The sequence below is a fragment of the Thalassophryne amazonica genome, chromosome 12 (genome assembly GCF_902500255.1).
Source record: "Thalassophryne amazonica chromosome 12, fThaAma1.1, whole genome shotgun sequence".
Classification (NCBI taxonomy): domain Eukaryota; kingdom Metazoa; phylum Chordata; class Actinopteri; order Batrachoidiformes; family Batrachoididae; genus Thalassophryne; species Thalassophryne amazonica.
The window spans coordinates 3212875-3225570 of record NC_047114.1 but is presented as its reverse complement, the minus strand read 5'-3'; the positions used below and the strand labels follow the sequence as shown (position 1 = coordinate 3225570).

Genomic DNA, 12696 nt, shown 5'->3' with positions numbered 1-12696 from the left:
TACCCAACGAGATGCCCGTATGATCAGCTCCATTGCCATAACAAATGCCAGAGGAGAAATTGTACAGCCTGCCATGACGCCTTCCTCCAGATTCTGCCAAGCAGTGGTACCGTTCTCAGATGTTACACAGAACTGGAGATCCTGAAAGTAGCTCTTGACCAACTCTGTGATCTGATTTGGTATGCCAAAGTAATTGAAGGCCGTCCACAAGATCCCAAATATTAGTTCCAGGTGCTGCTGCTGAGCTCAGACATCCTGCAGCTGCTGCTGTGTTCAGTGCAGTGTGGCTCCTAAAACAATACATTTTATACAATTATCCTTTTTTCTAATCCAATTACATTTTTTCCGCAAATCTGATTGGTTAATCGTGTGAGATTTTAGACCTTATAATATTGGGGTAATGGTGGCAAAATATTCAACCGTTTCACATTTGGATGTATTACTCCACACCCTGACCGGTGTTCTGACAAGATGTCATTCCTGTTGATAGGTGTGCGCAATATTGTTGGGACGCAGAACTGTTGATTTATGTGATGAGAAGCACAATTTGACAGAACACCGGCCATGTGCTGCTAGCTGTTAGTGTTGTTAGCTGTTAGCGCTATTAGCGCTGTTAGCAGAGCAAGAGAAAGTTGCGTACTGCCACTGCCACCGAAATGGGTGAATTTAAGCTACCATATGAAGTATTGATGCGGATTCTGATACAGAATTACCTTTCTCATTGATGGATTTGATGGATTTTCACATTTGATGGATTACTCTGCGCCCCTGACCGCTATTGGAGCAATGCTGCCTCACGGTAAGCCTCGCCCACCGAATTACCTACAGAAAAATAAACAATGGAATTGGTTAGAATGGGAATAACCCTGTTGTGTCCGATGATTTGCGGGTGTTCATGTTGTTATACAGTCGCAAATATCCATTTTAGCTAACGCATCGCTGGTAAAGGTCAATTTGTGACCGTATAGCCAGCATGAATGTCTGCAAATCATCAGACACAACAGGGTTATTCCCTAATTGACTGAGTTTCATTCATGAAGTCGGTGGTGTGTGTGCACGTCTCTGTGTGTGGGTGTGACTGAGCGGCACAGTGCGGGTCATGTTAATCTCCGAGTAGCAGCTCAGGTATTTTAAGGTGCAAATTTAAAAAAATTGTGGGTCTTGTTGAACAATTTTAATCACTAACGACAAGTATTTTAACTAGACATCAGTCTATCAGGAGAAAATATCAACTGGACATAAGTGAGAGTTAATGTCCATGTCAGGACATTAATTACAATTAGTCTCGACGAGACTAATTGAGCGTCTGTGCGTGCTGCTCACTAAGTTGCCCGTAATTAAAATGGCGACCGCGCCTCCTCGCCGAGACACGGCTCAGTGCGACTGCAGACGCTCGTTCTCATTTATTAACCTCTTTGATTGTATCTTACTTATTAGTGTTTTGTAACTTACATTTAATAAACTATTTAATAAACTAACTACTGATCTATACATATAGAGGACCCCCCCCGCCCCCAAAAACCCAAACATGATAACACAATGTGAACAAAAACATAGAACAACACAAACTTTTTTTATGCATCTTTCTCCAGAGTTTGACCCTCCGTCCAACCACACTCCGTGCGTGATGCAGATGCAGACGCTAACGGGGGCTTTCCTGTTCTCTCTGGAGTCCCAGACGACAATCGGCTACGGCTTCCGCTGTATCACCGAGGAATGTCCGGCTGCCATCGTGCTCCTCATCGCCCAGCTGGTCATCACGATGCTGATGGAGATCTTCATTACTGGGACCTTTCTGGCAAGGTACCACTGCTGACATGAGCCAACACACCAGAGATCAACTTCAACGATGTACATCTGAAAACTGCTCGACTTTTCCGCGTTCAGGGTGGCGGCGACCTAAAAAGCGAGGTGAGACGGTAAAGTTCAGTCAACACGCTGTGGTGTCGACCCACGAGGACCGACCCTGCCTCATGATCAGGGTGGCCAACATGCGCAAGAGCATGCTGCTCGGGTGTCAGGTAAATGTCCACAGGGACCAAAAACATCTGTATCATTAAGAGCAACCTCCTGATTTCATGTCTCCCTAGGCATTGGAAAGGCCTAGGCATGTAGCCTGTAAAGTAGACTGAGTGAAAGGATAGTCAGCCCCAATGGCTCTGTCTCAGTTTCAGGGCTGCATCCTTTTAAGGTCTTGTCATATTTGATGATGGGCTGAAACTTGATCACCAAGTTAGTTTGGTTGTGAAAACTAGTTTTTCCATTTATGGATTTTATCTAAAGTAAAAGGATTCCTGCCACATAAAGATTTGGAGACTATCCATGCTTTTATTAACTCACGTCTGGATTCCTGTAACCCTGTATTTTGGCCTGGACCACTCACTCCTGCACCGCCTGCAGCTGGTACAAAATGCAGCTGCCCATCTCCTTACTGGTAAACACGAGCGGGACCACATATCTCCGGTACGAGCCTCGCTGCACCGGCTTCCACTTGCTTTTAGAATTAATTTAAAAATGTTATTGTTTGTTTTTAAAGCTCTTAATGGCCTGCTCCCCCCAGTAGTTGTCTGAGCTCCTCCGTGTCTACACCCCTGCCAGAGCACTGAGATGTGCAAATCAACTGCTACTGGTCACCCAAAAATGAGGCTAAAAACTAAAGGTGACAGAGCCTTTGTGGCAGCGCCCCCTATAGGCTCTGGAATAACCTGCTCTGGTACATCTGCTCTGCAGGATCGATCGAGGTTTTTAAATCTTCCTTAAAGACTCACCTCTTCTCTCCGGCTTTTAACCAAGCTTAAGTGGACTTTTGACAATTTTTTTAAATTTAATTTAATTTTATTTGTTTTATAGCACTGTGTTATGTATTTTAGTATTAGTATTTATTGTATTGCTGTGTTTTATTAATGATCTTGTTTGAATGTCTACAGCACTTTGGTCAACTCTGGTAGTTTTTGTCAGGAAAGATGACTTTAAGCTTGCTTTCAGCTTGTTTTCATCTTGGAATATAATACGAGCCATGGAATTAATATACATGCTGTTGGATGAAACTGCACAGTGTTTGGTACCTTCCAGGAATAAGTGAGGTCATACCGGACTTTTCCATTGCAAATGGGGAGGCCCACGGAATGAACTCGGTGGTGAAGACGAGGGAATATGTCTAAGAATGATTCTAACATGACAAGTATGATCAAATGAAGTATTAATGTGTTAAAATTAAGAGTTGATTAGAAAAAGTATGTTACGAATAAGTGAAATGAATGATTATATGAGTTGTTTTTCATAAAGAGTGCAGAGTCAGAGAAAAAGAGGAAGTGAAGAAGATGTTGCAAGTGGGCAAGAAAAGCTGATGTTAAACAACTGATCAAATGATTAAGATGTTGGTAAAAATGAAATGAATAATAAGGAATGAGAATGTATATGATCATATGAATTGTTTTTATGTAAAAGAGAGTTGTAATGAAATGATTGAATATGATTGATGTGATTCTAAAGAAATGATTTAAAAGAATGAATTCTCAGAAAAGCTGAAGTGTTAACAGAAAAGAGGAACTTGAGAAATAAGTTACTGGTAGGGGCTGCGGGGATTTCCAGTAAAGCAGAAGGGAGGAGGTTTTGAGTCAACAGCGTCCCCATGGTAACCAAGATCATCTGAGGACGACTGGAGTCAAGAACATATATAACCTGTTGAAACACCAGAAAACAGGGTTATTCTTCCAGGGAGAGGTGCTGTTGCCACTACTCCCCTGCTACGAGGAGATCACAATACTTGACCATCTTGTGAGCAGCAATTGGAATCGTGGAGTGAGAGGACTGGAGCCATAAAAGATCATTTGAGAGAGATTTAAACTCCCACTCAGGCCATCCAGTCACGGAGTAGCAGAACAATGGAGAATAACCACTGGCCTTAAGTCTGAGTGGGGAATGTTCAACGATTTCTCTCTCAAGAAACATCACAGCATACCAGAATGGATTAGATCAACTTTTGGTTGATTGAAGATGGAATAAATTCTTATGTGGATTAACTTCCTGAAGGATTATAATATCACACAAGGATCGTGGTCAGCTAACGACTAATAGCTGATTAAGAGGAAATCAAGTTCATCGAGCTGGGGACCCTAACCTCAAAAACCTCCTTCCCTCACTCCTAGGAAAATTTGTTGAGAAATCAATCCAGTCCCAGTCAAAGTAAGATCAGTCAGAATTAAAAAAAAAAAAATCTCTGCCAATCATTATTCTAATTATACTTGAATTACTGTTGTGAAATTATCACCATATAACCTATTTTGATTATGTTATCAGCACTTGCAAAACCTGCAATAAATTTCCAAGCATGCAGTTAAAGTGCTAAGGCTCGGACATTGGATTATTGATGCTTCTTAAGGTGTAAAAGTTAAAGTTTATTGGGTGTACAACATCAAAAGGCTCTAAAAGGTTAGTCTGGTTTTCTAATGAAAATAACACATCCTGGGGACTCGCTGTACGAGTCACTAAATTTAAAATCTAGCAACATTCCAAGAGCCCTGATCCATAAGAGGAGAGCTGCCGTTAACGGGCGTGGCCGGTTCGTATCCTGGTTCCTGAGAAGGCTATTCGACCGGGGTGCGAGATCAGCTTCAGTGGGGTGGACGTCCGGATGGAGGCAGTGAGCAGCTAGATGAATCTCCTCGCCAGCAGCTTGAACAGCCTTTGTGCAGCCCTGCCGGGTAATACCCGTGGAGACACGAAGGTCGGACCCCAGAGACGGAGAGTTGGTTTTTACACAAACACACTCATCGGAGGGTGAGCGTGTGCCGTGTATCTAAAAAGCGGGATCTGACATTTTAAATGTGCTCTACAAATAAAGTTTCAGTTGAATTGTCCACAAGGAAATGGAACTTTCCTGACACAATCTTTTTCTTTGTTGTTTTCAAAAAGGGTCCTGTAAACACGGCACTGTTTCAAGCTATAGCTGCACACGACCTGTGTGTGGCGCTGTAACGGTCGCACAAAAATCAAAGAAGACATTGGTAGGTGGCTTCTTGATTTCGATGTGGGTGCCATCACTGTGGCACACCAGGACCCCTACAGAACCCAAAACCAGATCCTCAGCCTCAGGCCCCGTTAAATAGAGCTTTTTGGACGCAGGTGGAAGGTGGTCGTTTTGCATGTTTGTGTGACAATGATGGACAGAGCCTGTCGCGACATCCCAAAGGCGTTAGCAGTCTTCTGAAGCCTTCCCTCATTGCTCAAGTAATGCGGTGTTAGCGCAGTGTTACTGGGGTCGAAAAAAGCCAGTGATGCAACCGCGAGACTGATTAACTTCAGAGCACTTTGTTCAGCCTCGGAACTCGGAAGGCTTGGTCTTCATAGGATGTGTCCTGAGAAGGATGCAGCCCCTCAGCTGGGACACAGCCGATAATAATAAAGTTTGTTTTGCTGCTATAATATGACCTGCCTGTGTGCCACCTGCTGGACATGTCTGGGATTGTTACAAGAAACAGTCTTATCATCAAATGCATGTTGGCAGTTTGGAGCAGGTGTTTCTGGAGTCACATCGAGCTTGAAATGAGCTTATTTGTCAGTTTTATTTATTTCCAAAGTCTATGTCCGATGGCCGCCACTGCCTGCTTAGATCCTTTTGAGAAAAAAGAAAAAAGTAAAGAAAGAAACTTGACCAGAACAATGACCGTGTGGTTGACGTTGTTCCTTCCAGGTGACTGGAAAGTTGCTCCAGATGTCGCTCACCAAAGAAGGGGAGACGGTTCGTTTGGACCAGCAGAATGTGTCTTTCCAAGTGGACACGTCCAGCGAGAGCCCCTTCCTGATCCTGCCGCTCACCTTCTACCACATCATTGATGACAGCAGCCCCCTGCGAGCCTGGGCCGACAAAGGTGACGGGAGTTTAAGCAACGACTGTTTTGAAGGTCTGCTGTGGTGATTGGAAATGGATCTACGTTACCGCTGTAGTACTGGAGCTGACTAGGCGAAGCTGACGGGACTTAATAAAGCTAACGACTTTAAAGGACTGGACTTAATGACTTTAAATCTCATTTAACCGATGCTAATCACAGACATTTTATAAACAGTCTGGAGCTGTGCCTGGAGACCGACTCCAGACCTACACACACTGGCTTGTGTTGTACTTTGCTTGAACTTTGGCTACACGGCTTCACATCTTCTGGTGCCACTGCTCCAGTTCATCTGTATCTGTAAGCTTTCAGGAAATGAATGCAAATATGGATGAATTTTTTGCAGAATGCAGACAGAAGATTCTGTCATCTACATTTAACATCTGAGGATAAATGAGGCTTAACTGGTGATAATTTAATTACAATAAGCAGAGATACTCTGTAGATATGGATGACTTGACAAAGGCCTTTGACAGCTTGTCACATCCACTTCTGTAGAAGATCTTGAGCAAAACAGGCTATCCATCAAGATCCTGAGGTGTCCACACAGTGACATGTCTGTGACAGTTCTGGTACCAAATGGCACCAAAATCTAAAGCCTTCAATGTTCAATCAGGTGTGAAGCAGGGCTGGGTGCCACCATTAAAGGATATCATGTACAGAATTAATGGAAAGGTTTTCAACCTGAGCTGGCTGAGAGCCAAGAAGAAAATCACCATCATGTCACTCCTGGACCTCCTGAAGAGCTCCTCCATTGACTGGAAGTCAGCTGGCGAGCAATGATCCACACAGGAGTGGAAGTCTTTAAAAACATGTGGCTGAACAACACAAGAGAAAGAGGAAGGAGAGAGAGCAAGATCCTTACCGGCAGAAGCTTCCCGCAGTGAGCGTCAGCACTGAACCTGTTTAATCACTCCACGTCCCCCATCCCGTCCGGGAATTGATCAAGAAACAGTCTTCCTCACCTCCAAGGGACTGCCACGATAGCTGGATGACGTATGGTTCCTGAGAGGACTGCAGTGCCCCCCACTGACAAAGGCTTGTCGTTGTAAGGCATAGACGTTTATGCAACAAAACAATTAAAAAAAATTACATTCTGCTATTTTGATAACAACATAGTAATAATCCATAATATTGGATTTAATTTTAGATTTACATTTTTAAACCTTCATTCCATGTGTGAACTTTGTAGTGCACTTTTCACTTGTAATGAAAAGTGAAAATTGAACTAAACTGAAAAACTGACAAAAATGACAACACACAGTAACAAACCACCTTTACAGCATTTAAATGACACATCATAAAATATCTCCAGACAAACCTTGTGTGACATTCTTCAAAGGATGTAAAAATGGAAAAACATGCCTCATTAAATAGCTGGTGTTCTGCTCTAAGCCCACTAGATGGCAGTGTTCATGGAAAAAGGGCTGACCGTCACAACCTCCACAGCGCTCCACAATTTCTACATGGAAAACAACCCAGTCTCACAGCAGTTCACGGGCCTGGGTTATGAAAACTACATTAATCTATACGTTTGTGACGGGGCACAAATTAATTTCATGACGGGGGCATGAAATTTGGGGTGAAGGTGGGGATCTGAGAGGGGTTATAGTTAGGGTTAGCGGAGGGTAGACACTAATGCTGTGGTTATGGTTAGAGTTTGTAGAGGGGGAAGATTATAAATAGCAAAATAAAAGGGGTGTGACTGGGGAAGACAAAGATTGTGCACAGTGCAAGATAGTGATGGAAGTTAAACACAGAGTGGAGTGATGAAAGAGACAAAGACACATGAGCAGGTGCAAGAGTGGGAGTGGATGAAAACACAGAGCAGAAAGTGTCACAGTGAGAGATGAAGATACTTAAGCTGGTGCAGGGCAATCAAATAAGACGAGGCAAAAACTGAGAACAAAGATAAATCAGAAAACAGAGGACGGAATACAATACAACTATGGCCAGGAACAAACTAAGTATGAACAAATGAATCATCAGAATAAAAACAAAACTACACTCAACAAAAATATAAACACAACACTTTTGGTTTTTCTCCCATTTGTATGAGATGAACTCAAAGATCTAAAACTTTTTCCACATACACAATATCACCATTTCCCTCAAATATTGTTCACAAACCAGTCTAAATCTGTGATAGTGAGCACTTCTCCTTTGCTGAGATAATCCATCCCACCTCACAGGTGTGCCATATCAAGATGCTGATTAGACACCATGATTAGTGCACAGGTGTGCCTTAGACTGCCCACAATAAAAGGCCACTCTGAAAGGTGCAGTTTTATCACACAGCACAATGCCACAGATGTCGCAAGATTTGAGGGAGCGTGCAATTGGCATGCTGACAGCAGGAATGTCAACCAGAGCTGTTGCTCGTGTATTGAATGTTCATTTCTCTACCATAAGCCGTCTCCAAAGGCGTTTCAGAGAATTTGGCAGTACATCCAACCAGCCTCACAACCGCAGACCACGTGTAACCACACCAGCCCAGGACCTCCACATCCAGCATGTTCACCTCCAAGATCGTCTGAGACCAGCCACTCGGGCAGCTGCTGAAACAATCGGTTTGCATAACCAAAGAATTTCTGCACAAACTGTCAGAAACCGTCTCAGGGAAGCTCATCTGCATGCTCGTCGTCCTCATCGGGGTCTCGACCTGACTCCAGTTCGTCGTCGTAACCGACTTGAGTGGGCAAATGCTCACATTCACTGGCGTTTGGCACGTTGGAGAGGTGATCTCTTCATGGATGAATCCCGGTTCACACTGTTCAGGGCAGATGGCAGATGGGTGAGCGGTTTTCTGATGTCAATGTTGTGGATCGAGTGGCCCATGGTGGCGGTGGGGTTATGGTATGGGCAGGCGTCTGTTATGGACGAAGAACACAGGTGCATTTTATTGATGGCATTTTGAATGCACAGAGATTACCGTGACGAGATCCTGAGGCCCATTGTTGTGCCATACATCCAAGAACATCACCTCATGTTGCAGCAGGATAATGCACGGCCCCATGTTGCAAGGATCTGCACACAATTCTTGGAGCTGAAAATGTCCCAGTTCTTGCATGGCCGGCATACTCACCGGACATGTCACCCATTGAGCATGTTTGGGATGCTCTGGACCGGCGTATACGACAGCGTGTACCAGTTCCTGCCAATATCCAGCAACTTCGCACAGCCATTGAAGAGGAGTGGACCAACATTCCACAGGCCGCAATTGACACCTGATCAACTCTATGCGATGGAGATGTGTTGCACTGCATGAGGCAAATGGTGGTCACACCAGATACTGACTGGTATCCCCCCCAATAAAACAAAAACTGCACCTTTCAGAGTGGCCTTTTATTGTGGGCAGTCTAAGGCACACCTGTGCACTAATCATGGTGTCTAATCAGCATCTTGATATGGCACACCTGTGAGGTGGGATGGATTATCTCAGCAAAGGAGAAGTGCTCACTATCACAGATTTAGACTGGTTTGTGAACAATATTTGAGGGAATGGTGATATTGTGTATGTGGGAAAAGTTTTAGATCATTGAGTTCATCTCATACAAAATGGGAGCAAAACCAAAAGTGTTGCGTTTATATTTTGTTGAGTGTAGAATGGAAACTAATTGGGGCCAAGCGTGACACAGTGCACATGGTCAGTGGTGCATAAATCTCTCACAAGTAAGCGTGAAGTCCCAGCTCTGCTGTCGGCATGGGGGGCACAGTGTTAAGTGCATATTTGTCTATAACACGACCGAGGAGCGACTCTCCGGAGTCCAGGCTGAGGAGGACCTGATGCCCTTCAAATCCAAGACTGATGGCCCTCTGAATTGGATACTTTGGTTTTCAGTAAATTCAGAAGGTGTCTGCTGAAAGAACCTCTGGGGAGAGACTAGGATGAGCTGAGCGACCCCGTGACCTCAGAGTGAGAGGTGAGGTCAGGTTCAGCTGCTGACAGCGAACCTTTAACCATTTCTAAATGGCTGAGTTGGTGTTTCTTTTTAAGACAACTGCAACAATATGCTTGAAGTTTTCGATGAATGAATGGAGCGCTGCGTTTTAATCGCGTTCTACAATCTGCCTGAGAATGTTCCATGATGGAAAACTCCGCTGTGTTTCCGTCTTTCATCCCAAACACAGCTGTCATTTGTGTGAAGAAAGTTTGAATCACACAAACCTATCTATTATTTATTATCTACAGTTGAGCTCAAAAGTTTACATACCCTGGCAGAAGTTTAGTTTTTTTTTTTGACCATTTTTCAGAGAATATGAATGACAACACAAAAACTTTTTTCACTCATGGTTAGTGGTTGGGTGAAGCCATTTATTGGCAAACAACTGTGTTTCCTCTTTTTAAATCAAAATGACAAGAGAAACGACCCAAATGACCCTGATCAAAAGTTTACATCCCCCTGTTCTTAATACTGTGTGTTGCCCCCTTTAACATCACTGACAGATTGGAGTCTTTTGTGGTGGTTGTGGATGAGACTCTCTGATGGTGAAGCTGCCACTGAATATGTTTTGGACTTTATTTACATCAATTATGAAGAAATACAAACAATATGGCACTCTATGGTAAATCTGCATGGACAGTTCTGAAAAACCGAGTGACTGTGCAAGAAGTAGAAGAGTGAGGAAAGCCACCAAGACACCCAGACAACCCAGAATAAGTTATAGGCTTATGTGGCTGTGATTGGAGAAATTATGCACAGTGCAAGCTTTTCTTAAGGCCACAGGTGGGAATCAATCCCATGACCTTCTTGCTGTGAGGCAACCGTGCTAACCATTAATCCACTGTGCTGCCTGAATATTGATCAGGTATTGATCATGTTTAATGCTTTTACGATGAATTAAATGTGCCTAAACATTTGTACATTACGGTATTCTCACTTTCAGAAAGCTGAGGCTGTTCTGAACCTTTTGATATGCAACACATGAGCATTATACTAAAAGAAAGCACCTTAAAAGGGGAATTTCGTAAGGCATAGTCAAATCAATAAGGTTCTCTTAGTGGTCGGAGGGTTTGAGGCCAAAGCAATGTATGTATGAAAGCAAATGAAAAATTTTATCTCTTCTTTATAAAATAACCGTCTGTAATTTTGATATGTCCTTCTTTGTCTTTCCACCAGGTGGCGGCTGGACAGATCCAGAGCTGGCTGATTTTGAGCTTTTAATTATCATGAGCGCTACAGTGGAGCCCACCTCTGCCACCATCCAGGTTCGCACCTCCTACCTGCCAGATGAGATCCTCTGGGGCTACGAGTTCCCGCCTGTTGTCTCTTTATCACCATCAGGCAAATATGTGGCGGATTTTGCCTACTTTGACAAAGTGGCCAAAACCAAGACTTTGCCCAGTTTCAAGCCACCCAGCCCCCAGGATGGGTACCAGAGCGGCAGGGCTGGGATGGTTCTGGAGGGGGCTGACCAGGAAAAGATTCATTTGGAGCAAAGTTACAAGGAGAGATTTGAGGACCGTAACCGGGTTAGAGACACGCCCCTCAGTGTGCGCGTCAGTAATGTGTGAGAGCGGACTGGTTTGGGGAAGTGTTTCAAGGACGACAGCATGCACGTGAAGTTGGGTCTCAACCCAAAACAGGCACCTTGATTATAGTGAAAAATGTATTTAGGTCCAAGTAGCACCAGTGATGCAGAAAGATATGGACATCAGGTTAACTTTTTAATGTAACATATTTTACGCTGGACTAACACATTATCTAACTGCAGCTGTAACAAGACTGGTATTTTCTGAGTGTAGAAAGTTCACTTTCAACAAACTGTCATCACTCATACAGACAAAAATTTACTAAAAATCAGAGCACAAATAGGAAAAAAAACAACAACAACCCCTAACCCATACGTTGGCACAATTGCAATGTAATGTATTACTGTAATTAACATCAGAACAGGAGAAGTGGTGTCCTGGAGAACGTTAGAGAAGTGACCGTCGTTATTGTTTTATGGTTGTTGTTGAATTAGTGAACTCAGCATCTGAGTGGGAAGTGATGAAGAATCAGACTCAGCAGAATCCAGGGGACACACAGCCTTTGGTCACCCACCGCTGCTCGACTGTCTTCATCAGGTCAGGTCTGGGAACCGCGTGTCACCACATACACTACAACATGGAACCTCCTTGGTCCACTGCCACCTCTCTAATGGTCCCTTCACACTATGGCATGAAGTGGCTGACACTCAAATATCTCTGTGAAATACTGGAGAAGGCTCGCTTCAGGGGTCCAAATTTCCTGTCTCCAGTGCAGGTCGATGTAGCCCAGCAGAAGGGCACAGTAGACTGGCAGAGCTCGACGTTTGGTGACAGTCCACTGACTCACACAGGACGTAGTATAACTGCCGCCGTTGGCAGGTGGATGATTTGGTAGCACAGTCGTCAGATTAGTACTGTAGTCCTGGAAGTTATTAAATGCCTGGATCTTAGTTTTGATCCAGGACAACTGCAAACCCAGACACTCTGGTTCCTCACTCTGCTTCAGAAGTGATGCCATCAGAGTGTCACTGATTTTGTAAAGATCACAGCATTGTCCCCAAAGTCAGGTCAGAAAACTTTCCCTCACTAACAAAAGCTTAGCTGCTTTTGTTAGTGTCTCATTTCAACAACCAGACCTAACACCCAGTCCATGCAAACACTGAATATGCAGGAGCCAGAACGCATCACTGAGGAACACCAGTTTTCTTTGGGACTGCCTTCAGAAAATGAATAAATTGTAGCCAATTTGGACCCTCTCGTGAAATTCTTCTCAGTTGTAGTTATTCCTTCATTGACATTTGTTTCATGTGTATTTTCAGTGGCTTTGCTTCCTGT

General features: G+C 43.8%; 1 protein-coding gene across 1 annotated transcript in view; it reads left to right on the top strand.

Moving 5' to 3' along the window:
- The window catches only part of LOC117522001 (ATP-sensitive inward rectifier potassium channel 10), an 80926-nt gene extending 69408 nt beyond the window's left edge, over positions 1-11518 (top strand). The window contains 4 exon segments of the mRNA XM_034183367.1: positions 1593-1811; positions 1888-2021; positions 5693-5870; positions 11009-11518. Coding sequence (XP_034039258.1) covers positions 1593-1811; positions 1888-2021; positions 5693-5870; positions 11009-11403 — 926 coding nt within the window. The 3' untranslated portion in view covers positions 11404-11518.
- Positions 11519-12696: the final 1178 nt, after the last annotated feature.